Source organism: Tachysurus fulvidraco, chromosome 7, assembly GCF_022655615.1.
Source record: "Tachysurus fulvidraco isolate hzauxx_2018 chromosome 7, HZAU_PFXX_2.0, whole genome shotgun sequence".
NCBI classification, from domain to species: Eukaryota; Metazoa; Chordata; class Actinopteri; order Siluriformes; family Bagridae; genus Tachysurus; species Tachysurus fulvidraco.
Window position 1 is genome coordinate 12,100,000 of NC_062524.1, and position 15,830 is coordinate 12,115,829.

Sequence of the window (15,830 nt, forward strand, 5' to 3'; positions counted from 1 at the left end):
GCTCGTGCTTGTAGATATATCCTGATGGTGTAGACTCGTTTAGACTGATGTATTCATTTGGTTTAATCCACGTTTCGGTGAGGCAGAGTGCAGTAAGGCTATTTTCTGAGATCATTTCATTTACAATAAGTGCTTTGGGTGCAAGCGATCTAATGTTCAGAAGTCCAAACCCTAAGAACTGTTTTTGTTTGTTTCTTGTTTATTTTTCTGGTCTAATTACAGTAAGATTTTTTCGAAAACTTCTCACGTATTTACTTTTTGATCTCACTGCTCGGGGAAGAGACACAGTTTCTATAGGGTGAGCTATGTGTGCATTTTTTGTGTCAATGTGCTGAGGTGAAGGATGGCTATTGAGATATAAATTTAAAGAGTAGTTTACCAGTCAGAAGGTGTTCAGCGCCCTGGAGATGTGGTCCGAGAGGATCTCTGCTCCAACTCTGCTGGGGTGCAGGCCGTCAGCACGGAATAGCCTAGGACGCTCCCAGAAAACATTCCAATTATCGATAAAGAGTAGTTTCTGAGCCTGACACCATAACTGTAACCATTCATTTAAAGCAAAAAGTCTACTGAACCTTTCAATTCCTCGCTGGTACGTTGGAAGTGGTCCAGACACGATGATCCTCGTCGTGGGCACCAGGGTGTTGAAGTCCCTCTTCAGGATCTCTGACTGCCTCAGGCTGGTGTCGTTCGAGCCGACGTAAAGAACCACAGCTCTGGTGTTTCTGCTCACGACTCTAGGTACCTGTGCAGAGATATCAAGAACACGAGCACCAGGCAAGCAGTGAGTGCGAGCCTTACCTTTAGCCACAGTAGCACGGACGTGGCGGACGATGGAGTCTCCGATGATCACGCTGTCGCAGTCCGTCTCACGAAGGGGGGCGAAGCGGTTCCGGGTGGGGATCTTGAAGACCGGCGTTGGTGGAGGGGGAGAGGTCCTCGGCCGGGGACCGGCACGCATGGTCCGCTGCTGCACCCAGGACCCGCGTTGCCCTGGCGCCGGTGTGAACAGCTCCTGGGCAGGCCACTTCATGGTTGTGTTGGGCCTGGACAGAGAAACACACGGGGTAGAGGTGGAGGGAGTGGTAATTACATCTCAGGAGTTTACCAGAGACAGGTGAGCGACCGACCGGGGAGCTTCCAGCGCGGCTTTCCGCTCCCGCAGCTCGGCCTGCTTCAGCTGTAGTTCGCGGATCTGCTTCTCCACAGCATCCAGCTCCAGTTCTACCGAGTGCAGCTCCAATGCGTCCTCACCTGCACTCAAAGGCAGAGACATAACCGACATGATGTTACAGAGTAAGTGCAACAGATTGTACTAGTGGTAGCCGAGCTAACAGGCTAGTTGTGCTAGCCGGCTAGAAGCAGACTATTTAACCTATTTATTGTCTATCATTTGCTTCTAAAAGATGAGAATGGATGTGGAGGAGAGCAGGGTGGGAGCGAGCCACTGGACTGAGCAGGTCAACTCCCTGCCTCTCACTCCAGTCTTGTGAAATGAAAATGTGGAAGATGCGAGAGCTTGTACTAGCGGTAGCCGAGCTAACAGGCTAGTTATGCTAGCTGGCTAGAAGCGGGCGCTGCGGGACAAGTAAATACGATGTCAAGAATTAAGGTGTAAGTAGGTTAAAGTGTAAACTCAAGATAACTCGGAATTGAATAAAAAATACTCAGCCAAGCATATAAATTGGAAGATGCGAGAGCTCCAAGTCTGCTGCTGCGAGAGCTCCAAGTCTGCTGCTTCCTGCTCTTCCTGCTTCCTGCTTCCTCAATGAATGAATATAGCTATATATGGTTGAAATGACAATAAAAGCCTCTTGACTTGACTTGACAATTGTGTTCTGTTAATTGTGTTGTGCTGTTTGTGTTGTGTCAATTGTGTTGTGTCAATTGTGTTGTGTTGTTGTGTGCAATAATAGGTTGTACCTATAGTTGGAGATGGCTAATTCAAGAACAAAATACCCTAAGCCAGACCACGAGGAAACTATTTGGCGTCTGCTTACATTCAAATTTATGACAGCTTCAGGGATCCTGATTAGGATTATCAGTACATGACAGAGTGTTATAAGAAATGGCTAGAAATGAAAGTGATATGGGATAAATATGACTCTATTCCAAACTCAAAAAAAAAAAGAAAGAAAAAAAGGATCAAAATCTCTGCCAAAGTTTGATCCTCAAATTAAACCGAAATCGCTAATCCTTTGTTCCTCACAACCTTCATGCATAATTGTAGATTTGAGGTGCAGAAGGTTCTTAAATATCAGCTCACAGATCCTGGCAATATGACAGTTAAAACTCTAGGGGAGAGAGTGTGCGCTATGGAAGGCGATGGTATTTTAGAAAGTAGATAAATAGTATGCCTCGCTGTAGCTGAAGGCAATGTATACAATGGTGACTCGGCCCAGGGAGGGGCCAAGGGAGAGGCCAGGGAAGAGGAGAAAGTAATTCATACTCCCGAAGCCCCGGTGCCTGTTTTTATTGTGGTAGGAATAGGCATTGGATTAATGAATGCAGGAAAAGACTTAGAGAGATGGGAGATGTTCCCGTAGGTTCCCTTCCATCACCGCCTCCCCAACCACCCCAGGCTGCACTACGCCCTTTCGCCGGGATGCAGGCAAATCCTTATCACGCATAGGGATGCCAACAGAGCGCGACCCCAACCATGCTACATTGTACATATGAATCACCTCAGGAAATGAAATGCCTTTTCTTGAGTTATGTGTAAGTGGCACAGTATATTCTTTCCTCTTTGATACACGAGCTACAATGTCAGTAATGGGGAAGCAATATGAGGGTACTCTCTCACGGGGATCCTTTAGCTCTGTGGGAATAGAAGGGGTCACAAAAGAAACCGATTTCACAGATTTGTTTACATGTCAGAGTGTCCATCCCCATCTTTTGCTTTACTAGACACTCTACCGCCCTCATTGTGGGCTGATCATAAGAATGATGTGGGTCTCATGCAGTGTACACCCTATCAGGCTAAGTTAAAACATTTAGACCCTGTGTTTGTTAAACAATATCCTTTGTCTGAAGCTAAATTGCAGGGCGTGGATGGAGTTTTACAATCTCTTCTACAACAGGGGGTAGTCAAACCATGTGTAAGTTCATAGAACACTCCAGTCAATCCGATCCCTAAACCGGATGGTTCCTAGCACTTCACACAAGATTTGAGGAAAATAAATGACATCATCATCATTGTGGCCCCTGTTGTGCATCAATTCTCACCTCAATTCCATGTGAACATACTTTCTTTTCTGTTATTGACTTATGTTTTTCAGTGTTCCTGTCGAAGAGCAGACGCTGCCTCTCTTTGCCTTCACACACAGGGGGCGGCAGTATACTTGGACACGCCTACCACAAGTGTATATTGATTCTCTGGCAGTGTTTTCTGTCGTTGTAAGGGATTCATTATGTGATCTTGTTCTTCCCACTGGTTCTGTTGTCTTACAGTATGCAGATGACCTCTTAGTCTCTGCAGCCTCTGAAAAACTCTGTGAACAAGCCTCCCTCCGCCTCCTGCGCCATCTAGCTTCAAAAGGCTTCAAGTTTTCAAAACCCAAGGTTTGAAGTCTCACAAGGCAGAAAAAAAACTCTCTCAAGACTGTATACAGGTAATCCTGTACACACGGCATCCTGACACAAAATATGCTCTCATGGCTTTCCTGAGGCTGATAAACTACTGCCGTCAACGGACTGTTCTTACTATGACAAATGCATCCGGTCCGCAATCTCCCACAAGGACCCAATGCAACTGCATCTGCTAACGTGCATAAAATGCTCGAAGCGTATGAGGCTTTGTGGACGGCTTGAAGCATGAGGGCACTGCCTCTGCTGTCTTGGCCCAGGAGCATGGAGGGGCATGAGACCATGTGCACGATTGCTTTGCTGAAATCATTCACTCTACTAGCATTCGCCCTGATTTAGAATCCACTCCATTAAATACAGGCGATTCGCTATTTGTTGATGGCTCTTGTTCAAAGTCAAATGATGGTCACTTTCTGTGTGGGTATTCTGTGTGTGCTCTGCCTGATGTTGTTGTTGAAGCTTATTCTTTACCTTTTATGTCTGCACATCATCTGAACTTTTTGCTCTAACTCGCACATGTATTCTTTCTGAGGGTAAGGATGTAACAATTTACACTGATTCACGTTATGCTTTTGGCGTCGCCCATGATTACAGACGAATTTGGCAAACGTGGCTTTTGCTCTGCAGAGGGGAAACATATTTCCCACTCTACACTGGTGCAGGTCATGCGTGAGTTTCACAGAGTTACACATCGTGCCTGAAGAGGGGTATGGGAAGATATGAATAAACTCTTTTGTGTAGCTAATTTAAAAGGTACAATAGACTTAATCCTACCTAGATGTCTGACCTGTGCTCAAAATAATCCTAATAAAAGCACAGCTAAACATGAAAATCTTCCAATACCAACTGCACCATTTTCTGAATGACGAATTGATTTTACACATATGCCACCACAGGGGCCTTTCAAATATCACCTGGTGATAGATACATTCTCAAGGTGTGTAGAGGCTTTCCCCTGTCAACGAGAAAATTCTAAGGTTGTTAAATGTATTCTGGCCAAAGAAATCTTGTCGAAGTATGGTGTCCCACACTTGTCGAGGTATGGTGTCCCACATGGTGTCTTGTCGAGGTATGGTGTCAGATAAAGGAACGCGATTTACTTCTAAAATAACACAAGATCTGTGTAAGTACCTGTCTCTGTCATGGTGCTTACATATTCCTTATCATCCCCAATCCTCAGGGATAGTGGAAAGAACTAATCGAACAATTAAGGATAGGTTGACTAAAGCTATGCAGGTGACGGGTAGCGAAAATTGGGTTGATTTGTTACCCGCTGTTCTAGCAGAAATGAAAAAGACGTCCATTTATCACCACACGGAATTATTTTTGGTCGTCCGTTTCCCGCACCCTGGAAGAAGGGTAAACCAGCTATAGGTACAACTAATCTTGATGTGCACATTGCTGAGTTTTCCACTGCCCTGATTAATACTTTATCAAAACATTATGAACAAATTTCAGCAACTATACCTGTCATTTCTAAGGCGCCGACACATCCCTTTCAAATGGGAGATATGATCGTAATTAAATCATTAAAACCTAAACCATTGGGTGAAAGTAAATATGATGGGCCAGCGGAAATAGTCGAGACTACGCGCATACTGTAGGTGTACTAACTGATCTTTTTCCACAGTGGATCCATGCTACCAGTGTGAAGAGATGTCCTCCAGGGGTCGACTCCACTGTGAATGTATAAAAGTGTACTCTGTGTGACACCATTTTCTTTATGTTACAGACATACAGCCTTTTAACCCTTCCTGGCTTCTCCCATCATCACTCCATGACGCTCAGCAGTGACCACACGGACCCTTCTGTGCCGGCTCTTCAGACATCATTAAAGCTGCAGGAGGTGATGGAAAGGCTGGAAAGAACTGAATGACCGCCTCTTGTTGAGCACAGGACACACAACCAGTGACCAGTATGGTTGTCATCCTCCTCATCTTGATCATCTGACTTGGGACAGGGTTACCCATCCAAGCGCATCCTTATGACAACGAATTCTGCGAAGTGACTGAGGGTCTGGCCCAGGCCAGGAACATACTAACAGTGATTACTTGTTTAGCACGGCTTCCAGAGAAAGATAGATAATCATATATGAGTTGTTTATCCATTATAAGTTTATCATGGATAAAAAAAGGGGAATTGTGAGAATAATTGTATAAAACAATCTTTTCTGGTAATGTTGGGAGACTTTCTGTATAGAGCACATTGTTCTTTCTCTCTCACACACACACTCTCCCCACCCACACATAAACATTCCTTCTCTATCTTACACATACACACAGATGCCTTGACCTTAGTTTAACCCCCTCCCCACCATAGTGGGACCCCCTGCTTTGCACGTATCGCACTTGCAACACTGAAAGCAGTTGTAAGAAACATGATACTTTGGCTGTGAGGTTCCTACATTGAGATAACGGCCAAGGCTGCTTTTGTGGACACCAGCATTAAGCTCTACACACACTACACCATTCCTCTTCTTCTTGTATGACTATATATTCCTGCTTTTCCTAATAAACTTTGGAAATTCTCTTTGAAAGACTGACTCGTGTGTGTTTCATTGAGACTTCCCCAAGGCCTTGTGGAGAACAGAAACCGAGCACAGGAACGAGAGGCTGAATTTTAGGTTATCCTGCCCAGGCGGCAGATGAAAAGAGGGTTACCCTGTCCAAGCGATGGATGAGAATTCCTTACAGACACCTTCCTATCATAGCCAGGCATAAATTAGCCTTGGGTGCCCATAACCCTGTCAACAGATCATTGGTTATCCTTTCTTGGATCGCTCTTTTAGGTAAGAATAACTGCATACCAGGATCATCCCACAAGACCTAGTGAACCCTGCCTGATTCAGTGTGCATATATTTAATTCAATTTATTTTAATTTAATTAACTCTTCAAGTTGATTAGAACCTCTCAAGCCATGCACCATTTATCAAACATGAACTAAGTATTAGAGGGTGGTATTATTACCACAAGACAAATTCACAAACAAATGACTTCAGTCAACAACCACAGGTCATCCAGGGAAGCATGAGAAAGATATTTCTGGAGAGGAAAAAATGAGCTGAAGCTTCATTACATTGGTCCACATTTGAAATGATGAAAAGAATTAATTTTAGAATTGAGTATCATGTCTCAATATCTCCATTCCCTCACATCGATTGTCATGATGTTTATTGTGATGTATGGGTGCATCTGGTCTTTATCTGTATTTGAATTCCATATTTCAATACCATATTTATCAGCTAGAGTTAGCAAGGCAGGAAGCCAGAATTAACGCATGGCACAAACAGCCAAACTAAACATCTAAATAGTAAATACTGCAGTATCTTAGAATGCAAAAAACATCTAGCATTTTCAGTGGAAAGATCAGTCTGTCCTGAGGAAATTATATCCATCTGACATATGATTCATCTCAAGATATTCAGTTCTTATAAAGGTATTATCCATCCATGTCTAATTTGGTAGAGAAAATTCTGTATAATATTGATCAAATCAATATGCGGTTAACAACACCAGCTGCCCTTGGAATAAACATGGGAGAGGTAAAACACAGCATGGTTGAGTTCAGCATGGGAACTCCCAAAGATTGTGGGCCTTTAGACAGTGTTGTGGCTAATTCAGTTCCGGTTTTAGTTCTTGTCCTACTTGAGAAACCACAGAAGACATAACACCTAACACCCCACTACCCAAAATCCCATACTAATGTGCCCTTATTGCATTGGAAATCATAGTACAGAAGAAAAAGTGGGTACTGTATGTGCCAAATGCTAGGGCTTAGAATAGCTGTCTCACATATTGAGACAGATCCTAATGTACTGGCAGTAGTTTCTCTAAGCTTGAGGCAAATGCTAGAGGAGATTTACTATATCCCAAGCAATGGATAATTTGAAAGAGAATGTTTCAGGTTTTCCATAGAAAATATTCTTCTAATTATTTATATAATATATGAAATTAAAATATTTAATCCGCCATTGCGTCAGTGAGCTTTGTGCTCTTGTTTTCATCAGTGAGCATTTGAAGACTTCGGCAGGAAGGGAAGGAATTATTGTTAAGTCTGTAATGAACTCCGAAATTATGCTGACCTGTTAGTTCCTCAGCAGCACTTGGTTACACAATTCCACTGGACCATAAACCTTTGTAGAAAGGACATTATTATACATTTACATTACTTACTGTCCAGTGTTCAGTGTCCTCATATCATCTCAGAGAGTTTTTCCTTGTTACCTTGTCATTAGGGATAAATGTTAGAGATTATTAGTAATTTTATTTTATTATTATTCTGTTTCTATATTTCTGTAAAGCTGCTTTTTTAACATTGTCATTTGTTAAAAGTGCCATAGAAAGAAGTGCAATTGAATTGGATTGAATTGAATTAATCCAGATCAGGTCTATTAAAAACATTGCTCATGATTAAAACACTATATGGCCAAAAGTATGTGGATGAGTCACCATGTGGTTATTCTTTAAATATGTACTACAATGTGAGAGACGTGATTTTCTAGAATGTCTGTGTATGACTGTGTATGACGTAGGATTACTTTCCCTTCACTGGATCTCAGAGGCCCAAACCTGTTGCAGTATGACAATGTACACAAGTTAAGATTCTTGAAGACATGGTTTTCCAAGGTAGAAGTAGAGGCTGTAAAATTAGAAATGACAGGGCCAACTTTCAAATAGGATATTCAGCAAACTGATACTGAACTAAACCATAATACAGTAATAAATTTAATAAAACATTAAAACCTAAAAATTTTTAGAGTACTGTACAGTAGGTATGACTACACTTTTTCATTTATACATTCATTTAATTTGTACAGCAGATTTAGAAGTGAGGAATTCAAGGTGTATGGATAGTGTATGCAGCAGATGAGGCCAAGCAGCAGAGAAGCTCATGTCCCTCAGCAAACTTGGGGCAGTGGTGGCTCAACTGATTAAGGCTCTGGGTTGTTGATTGGTGGATCAGGGTTCAAGGCCCAGCACAGCTGCCACTGCTGGGCCCTTGAGCAAGGCCCTCAACCCTCCCTGCTCCAGGGGTGCTGTATCATAGCTGCCCCTGCACTCTGACCCCAACCTCTGAAGTTGTGAAGAAAAAAGAATTCCACTGTGCTGTAATGTATATGGCGATAATAAAGGCTTCTAGGCTTCTATACTCTTCTTCATAGCCAAATGACCAGTTGCACCTCTATTCCATGGAACTACAGTATATTCCTAATGACTTGTTGTTTCGGCTGCTCCGGGGTCGCCACAGTAGATCACGTGGTCTGCAAATTAGATTTGGTGCAGGTTTTACACCTTCCTTATGTAACCCACCAATATAGGCCAATATCAAGCCTCCCCTTTATCTCCATCCTAAAGAAGGTTTTAGCACAGCAGTTATGCTCATATGTACATAGGAATAATATTCATGAAACGTATCATTCTGGATTTGGTAGCCTAGTGGTTAAGGTTCTGGACTACAAATCGGAAGGTTGTGAGTTTGATTCCCACTTTCACCAGGCTGCCACTGCTGGGCCTCTGAGTGAGGACATTAACCCTCAATTGTATAAAATAAGCTAAAATGTTTTTCTGGATAAGGGTCTCTGCGAAATGTAAATGATTTAGGCCTCATCATAGTCTAGGGACAGCACTGGTAAAAGTGTAAATGACCTGCTACTGGCCTCTGATCAGGGTTGTGTCTCTTTATCATGCTATCTTAATTGATAGGATAGAACATGTTGCTGGTGTTAAAGGGACAACCCTCTCCTGGCTCAGGGCATATTTGAATGATTGCGATTAGTTCATAGATGTAAATGGTAACTATTCTAAACAAACTAAGGTAATTTTTGGCATTCCACCAGGTTTTGTTTCAGGCCCATTGCTTTTCTCCCTATATATTCTACCCCGTGGTGGTTATTCATAAACATGGTATTATGGTTCCTCTCAAGGTTTCTTCCTTTAATTCTATGGAGTTTTTCTTGCCACTGCTGCCTGTCACCTCAGACTTGCTCATTGGGGACAAATACATACACATTTCAATATATCTAATATTAATCTTGAACGTTTATTTTATTTTTAATGTATTCTATTAATCTTTATATTATTCTTTACATTAACCTTTTGTTCTATGTTTATGTTCTGTAAAGCCGCTTTGAGACAATGTTAATTGTAAAAAGTGCTATACAAATAAACTTGAATTGAATTATGTTATGCTGATGACAAGTCAGATGTGAGTCACCTACTTAATAAGATTGAAGATTGTGTGAAGAACATCAGACAGTGGATGCTTACTAATTTCCTTCTGCTTAACTCTGACAAGACAGAAGTTCTTTTACTAGGAACACAGGCAGGCAGAAGTAAGCATTCTGATTACAAAGTAACTCTGGATGGTCTTTCTATTACATCATGTGCAGCAGTAATGACCTTGGTGTGATAATATCTAAGCTTAGTGACATTTTATGTCCCAGGAAGCCCTCATGTCTGTGTCACCTTCTTGCTCTAGCCTTTTTGTTATGCTGTCATAGTTAGTCTTGCCGGAGTCCCTGTCTTCACTTTGCACATAATGTACATTGTCCATCACCTGATTACAATCATACCTAACCATTTTCTCCTCTGATCAGAGTTCATACTCTGATCACCTCTTCTAATGGACCTACAGTACTTTGGCAATCCTGACGTTGTACCCCTTGTTGAAGTCTTGTTGCCTGGTGGTCACCCTGCTGGGGATTGATCTGCATTATCAGCCAGTGACTCATGATATTGCTGTGGATGGGGCCACCCGGAGACTGTCAAGCCCTCTTTGAAGTGTTGTGTCAGTCAGCTGTATGGTCTGGTCTTTATCAGCAGTCGTTTAAAAACTTAAGGCAGGAAGGAATTAGTGTTGGGTCTGTGGTGAACTCAGAGTTTGCGATGACCCATTAGTTCCTCAGGAGCTCTCGGTTGCACTATTATAAACTGTTGTAGAAAGGACATTATTTACACTTACATTATCTCTTTCCAGTGTCATCCAAATGAGGATGAGGTTCACTTCTGGTTCCTTTCAAGGTTTGTTTCTTATATCATCTTAGGGAGTTTTTCCTCGTCAGCCATCACCTTGATCATTAGGGATAGATATTAGAGATCTATAGTATTTTAAATTTACTTTAAATGTATGTATGTATTCATTTATTTATTTTTATTTTTATTATTATTTATTTTTAGTATTATTATTTAGTTATTTATTTTCTATACTTCTGTAAAGCTGCTTTGAGACAATGTGAATTTTTAAAAGGTCTTTACAAATAAACTGAATTGAATTGAATTGAATTTTATCTGGGCTTGGAACCAGCACTGAGAGTTGCCTCTTCAGTGGCTGGGTTGTGGACCACCAGGAGGCACACCAGAAAACTATTATATCGTATTATTCATCCGCTGATGACCAGTGGTTTTATAAACAACTGAATATCTGACAATTTTTCAAAAGATTGTTGATATGGAATGAGAATTAGAGGGGAATGTTTTAAGCACAACTGAGAGAAAGTCAGTCTCTTGACTATTTTTTCCCCTTCACATAAGGTATATCGGCACATGTGCTTCCAATTTACTAATTTACAATTAAATGCATTCACAGAGCCAGTAATATCCATAGGAGTAACTTTGCAAAAATAGAAATCAGAAATGAAAGGCTAAAATTGATTGGAGGTAAAATTGTGCATCTATAACATGGAAAAAGTAAAAGAACATGATGTAATTGCTGTAGTTTAAACTAAATGAGAACTGTTAAGCCCTTACAATCTAATCTACATCCTGCTAACATCCTGATTACTAAACCTATTGGAAGAATGAATCATTCTGATAGATAACTCTAGATTCATTTGGTGTTTTACTGTATTGTCATATTCATTCAGATGCTGTCTTCATGACGTACTTCCTTCACACAAATTTATGTCCAGTGCCTTTTTTTGTTTGATGATTATTTTTTTGTTAGAAATAAATAAATAACACATTTTATTTTTAAGCTTTAAAAAAAATCTTAGAAATAAATGTATTCATAAAGTATACATAAAAAGTACACTTTAAATAAAAATACATAAAGTGCTTCCTAAAACTTAGAAAGTACTTCATTCTGTAAACAAAACATTCTTCAATAAATACACTTAAATATTAAATATAAAAATTACAGTTGTTTTAGGAAAATAAAAACATAAATAAAAGCCAGCTGTGAAAAAAATTGGTCAACTGTGAAATCTGTTTGAGACATATCTGCTATAACTGTAGAAACAGGGAATTTGTACATAAATTAGCAAATGCAGAAATAACTGGCCGCTGTCTTCCAGATCCAAGATCTTCACAGTTAAAATTCTAGCTGCGTTGATGTTCTTGCGAGCGTCTTTTCTTGCTTTCATCTGTTAGCATGGGAAATGAGGACCAGGAGAGCTCTAAGATACCAGCTGCAGAAATTCAGTAGTCTCTTATGAATTACTGCAGATGAACTGTTTAAATCCCAGGCAGATGTAAGAGGAGGCAAAGAGAGAGATGTATTTTGTGCAGGAGAATCTGTCTGAAAAGAAAAAAAAATTAAATTAATGTACAAAAGGATTCATTTCAGTTCAACTAAAAAATGTACCATAATTTTAGCTGGGTGCTGTAACTCATAGAAGGTCAGGTCTAGAAGCACCTCTCAATTTATCTTTGAATAAATGTTCTGAGAGAGTAGAAAGCTTCAAGTTCAAGAACTTTCATTTCAAAGCCAATTTTTATCCTTTAAAAAAAAAAAAAAAAAGAAAAACACAAGAGAAAGAAGTGATAAGATGTGATAATACCCTAATACACAGTGGTGACTATGTGCACTGTCCTGTACTTCTTCTACCTGTAAATTATAGCTGTATATTGAATGTTCTGTATTAAATAAACTTAGCAGTTTCTCAAGACTTGTAGCTCTTACCAGACTTTGTGCGAAAACGGTGATAGAATGGATTGCATATGAAATTTTCTGGATTCTATCTGACACCAAACCCGACTGGTTGTGCCAGTACAGCAGCCAGTCATAGTGAAGCTTGAAAGAGTGGAGGCCTGAATGAAGCTGTGAAAGGGTGCTGTTTGCCTTTTGGTGTAAAAAAAAGAATGTGTTAAAATGACATGGAAAAAAATGATATGAAAATGAAGATATGTTTGGCACTAAAAATCTATCATACTGTTCATCTAGTTATACAAAGCAAACAGAAATAAATCGTCTGGAAATGTAATAGCTGGTACCTTGCATTCTGTTTTATTTCTATGTGAGCTTTTTAAATGAAATGTTTAGATGATGTACAGTAGGGGATGTCTTACCTTCAGTTTTGCTAGGTCTTTTGCCCTTAAGTTTAAAGCAGGCAGAGATGTAAAGTTGTGCTCGAAGGGTAAACTGGTGTCAAGATGATGCTGACAAATTACAGATACTTACAGTAATTAGTGAGTGAGATTGGAGAGGGTTACATACACAGGCATTGTTTTTTTGATAAGTAGGTAGTCACTATTTAGGTCCTGGGAATGATCAGAATGCAGACTTGTACAAAACATTTGCACCAGATTCCTAAAGATTTAGCAATAAAACTTACCACAGCTTCATGTGCTGCACTTCTCAACAAATAGATCTGCTGAAACAGCTTTGTCAAACCATCCTTGTGACGTTTCATAAGAGTTGGACGAGACACTGTCAGGACAGGAATTTCCACCAATAGCAATAAAAATAACAAGCAGGAGGTTGACCCTGGTACTGTAGAGGAAGGCAAGAAGGAATTTTTTGGTACAGTCCAACATGATGTCATTTCAACAATGACCTTTTATGTACTCTGGCTCAGCACCTTTTGAGCAAGCGTCCCAATCCTTCAAACGGTTCCAAAGAAAAAATAAATACTTGAGCAAATCCCAGTGTGTCTTTTTAAAGGTACAGATTTACTGCTACAACACTCTTAATTTAGTTTACTTCTGGATGTACTTGGCTAAAAAATGACTTGAGTTGCTTCCGAGCATTCTTGACCTACATACAGTATGGTTTTCTGAAGAAGGAAATGACTCAGTGATTTTTTTATGAATCTGACATCATTCTTTATCAATCATCAATTTACTGCAAATGTCTCAAATCTGGCAAGAAGACCAAGTGATGGATATTCCCCTAGATATCAGTTGTGTCCAATCTTATCGGTAAAGGACCAGTGTAGGTGCAGTTTTTTGACTGTCAATAAACGTGGCTCTTTCTGATAAAGCATGAATGAAAGCATGATGATGCAAATGATGCCCCAAGAGCTCTGACCTCTAACCAAAGTTAAATAGATTATTTAATGTTCAAACTGGATCTTTATTTTAAGAATAAAGTACAATACAATACAATGCAATACAATGGCCATTATTTGTACCAGACCTCTTCAGATAACGTTTATCTTGGGTAATGTTGCAGCCTAGTGGTAAAGGTGTTGGACTACCATTCAGAAGGTTGGGAACACAAATCCCAGGTCTGCCAAGATGCCACAAAAGGCTGTCTGCTAAATCTTGTACTTTCTGAACTATAGTTTGTAATGCAACTAAGATGATAGAGAAAATTACCACTACCAGGGGATTTCAGACCAAAGCTGCTGATTCAGTAGCACTTCAATTGCATTGTGACTTCCCAGACTGCCATAAAGCCAAACATCCAGGAAACTCATGCACAAACAATTAATGCTAACATCAGACATGTTTGATGTCTGGCTCTGTTTTTAGCAACATTAAACACAAATGGGCCATAGGGCATCGTAGTATGATGAGGACATGCCTTGAATCTGAAACTCTGATTGAATCTGTAACAGTTTATTGGTATAATTGTTTAATAGATTCTGTTCTGCTATTCTTAGCCTAATAATGTGTTCTTTATACTCAGCCATTTGTCAGCCATCAGTAAGTGCATGTTCACAGATAAGACAAAAAATATTTCAAATTTTTCCTAGAACCTAGTTGACCTAACTGTAAGATCTAATTGTCTGACAAACTCTTGTCTGTGTTATTTCCTGTGGCCTTTAAAGCAAGCAATCTGCCTCTACTTCTCAGGAATTAAACAATCCCCTTCCTGTGATGATGAAGTGATAACAGCTTCTCACCTCTCTCCACACAGTTCTGAGAAAGCGCTAGCCATCAAGTGAAAGTAGATCTTGACTACAACCTATTCTATACAATTAAACAAATTTGTTCATATACCACATGGACTCTTTTGATTGGTTTTGTGATTAACACGATGCAAATTAGCCCAAACACCAACAGTGCTCTTCAGATTAAAACTCAAAAGAACCCTAAGATGAAATAGTCATTGATAATCAGGTTCTGAGTCATTATGCTGTCACACTGAAAGGTCAAATTCTATGTAATGCAACACAAACAGTTTTCAGTGAAAGTCCACTCATTGCTTTGGAAGTAATTGTTTTCAAAAGCACAATGCAGTCTGAATTCATTCTAGAAATATTATTTAAAGCTCCTGTGGCTAGAAATTTCTATCTCTAAGTATATTTACAGTATTGTATAATCCAGAAAGTCATCCAAAAAATCTGCAATTAAATAAAACAAATTCCTGGATGTCTGGACAGATTTTTATAACTGGTTTTCATATGTAGCAGGAAAAAAAAACACATTTACAGTTTACTTTGAATAGTAGAGCACTTCATTAAAAATATTAGGTATGACAGTGTTGTATCAAACTCTTCTCTCATGAGACCAAATAGTGTCATAATAGAATCAACATGGAATCATATAGAGGATACAAAATAAACTTACATTTCATGGCTATCCCAAACACTCAGTAAACAGGGACTGTGAAGGGCACGCACAATCTATCACACAGCTAAATGTTTAGAGTAGTGTAAGAGTCCCCATTTATAGTATGACTATGACACACTCTTCTGCTCTGACTCATACGGTTCATTCACAAAAAAGTACACCCACACACATCCCCCAGACCAATATATATATATATATATATATATATATATATATATATATATATATATATATATATATATATATATATATATATATATTCATATTCTAGTCTTTCAAAGAACTCAACTCATCACTTTTCAAATCTTTTTTATTATTGTTATTTTTTTTTATAAAAGTATCCATTCTAAAGAGGTTATTTCTGCAAAATATCACGTTATGCGTACGTGCTCTAGTCATGGCCATGTTTGGAGGTGATCATATACAGATTAACACAATTGTACAGATTAGGTAAAATTATTTGTATTTTTAATGTAATTAAGTCTTGCGTTACAGCATGAAAAAAGCTTACA

General features: G+C 39.6%; 1 protein-coding gene across 1 annotated transcript; it reads right to left on the reverse strand.

Annotated features, from left to right (window-relative positions):
* Window positions 1–11,537: 11,537 nt before the first annotated feature.
* Window positions 11,538–15,412, reverse strand: il11b (interleukin 11b). The gene is made up of 5 exons (XM_047816615.1): window positions 15,316–15,412; window positions 13,134–13,291; window positions 12,868–12,957; window positions 12,482–12,640; window positions 11,538–12,097 (listed from the first exon to the last, which is right to left on the reverse strand). Exons 1-5 carry the CDS (start codon window positions 15,320–15,322, stop codon window positions 11,939–11,941), a joined length of 573 nt encoding a protein of 190 aa, XP_047672571.1. The 5' UTR covers window positions 15,323–15,412; the 3' UTR covers window positions 11,538–11,938.
* Between the last annotated feature and the right edge of the window lie 418 nt (window positions 15,413–15,830).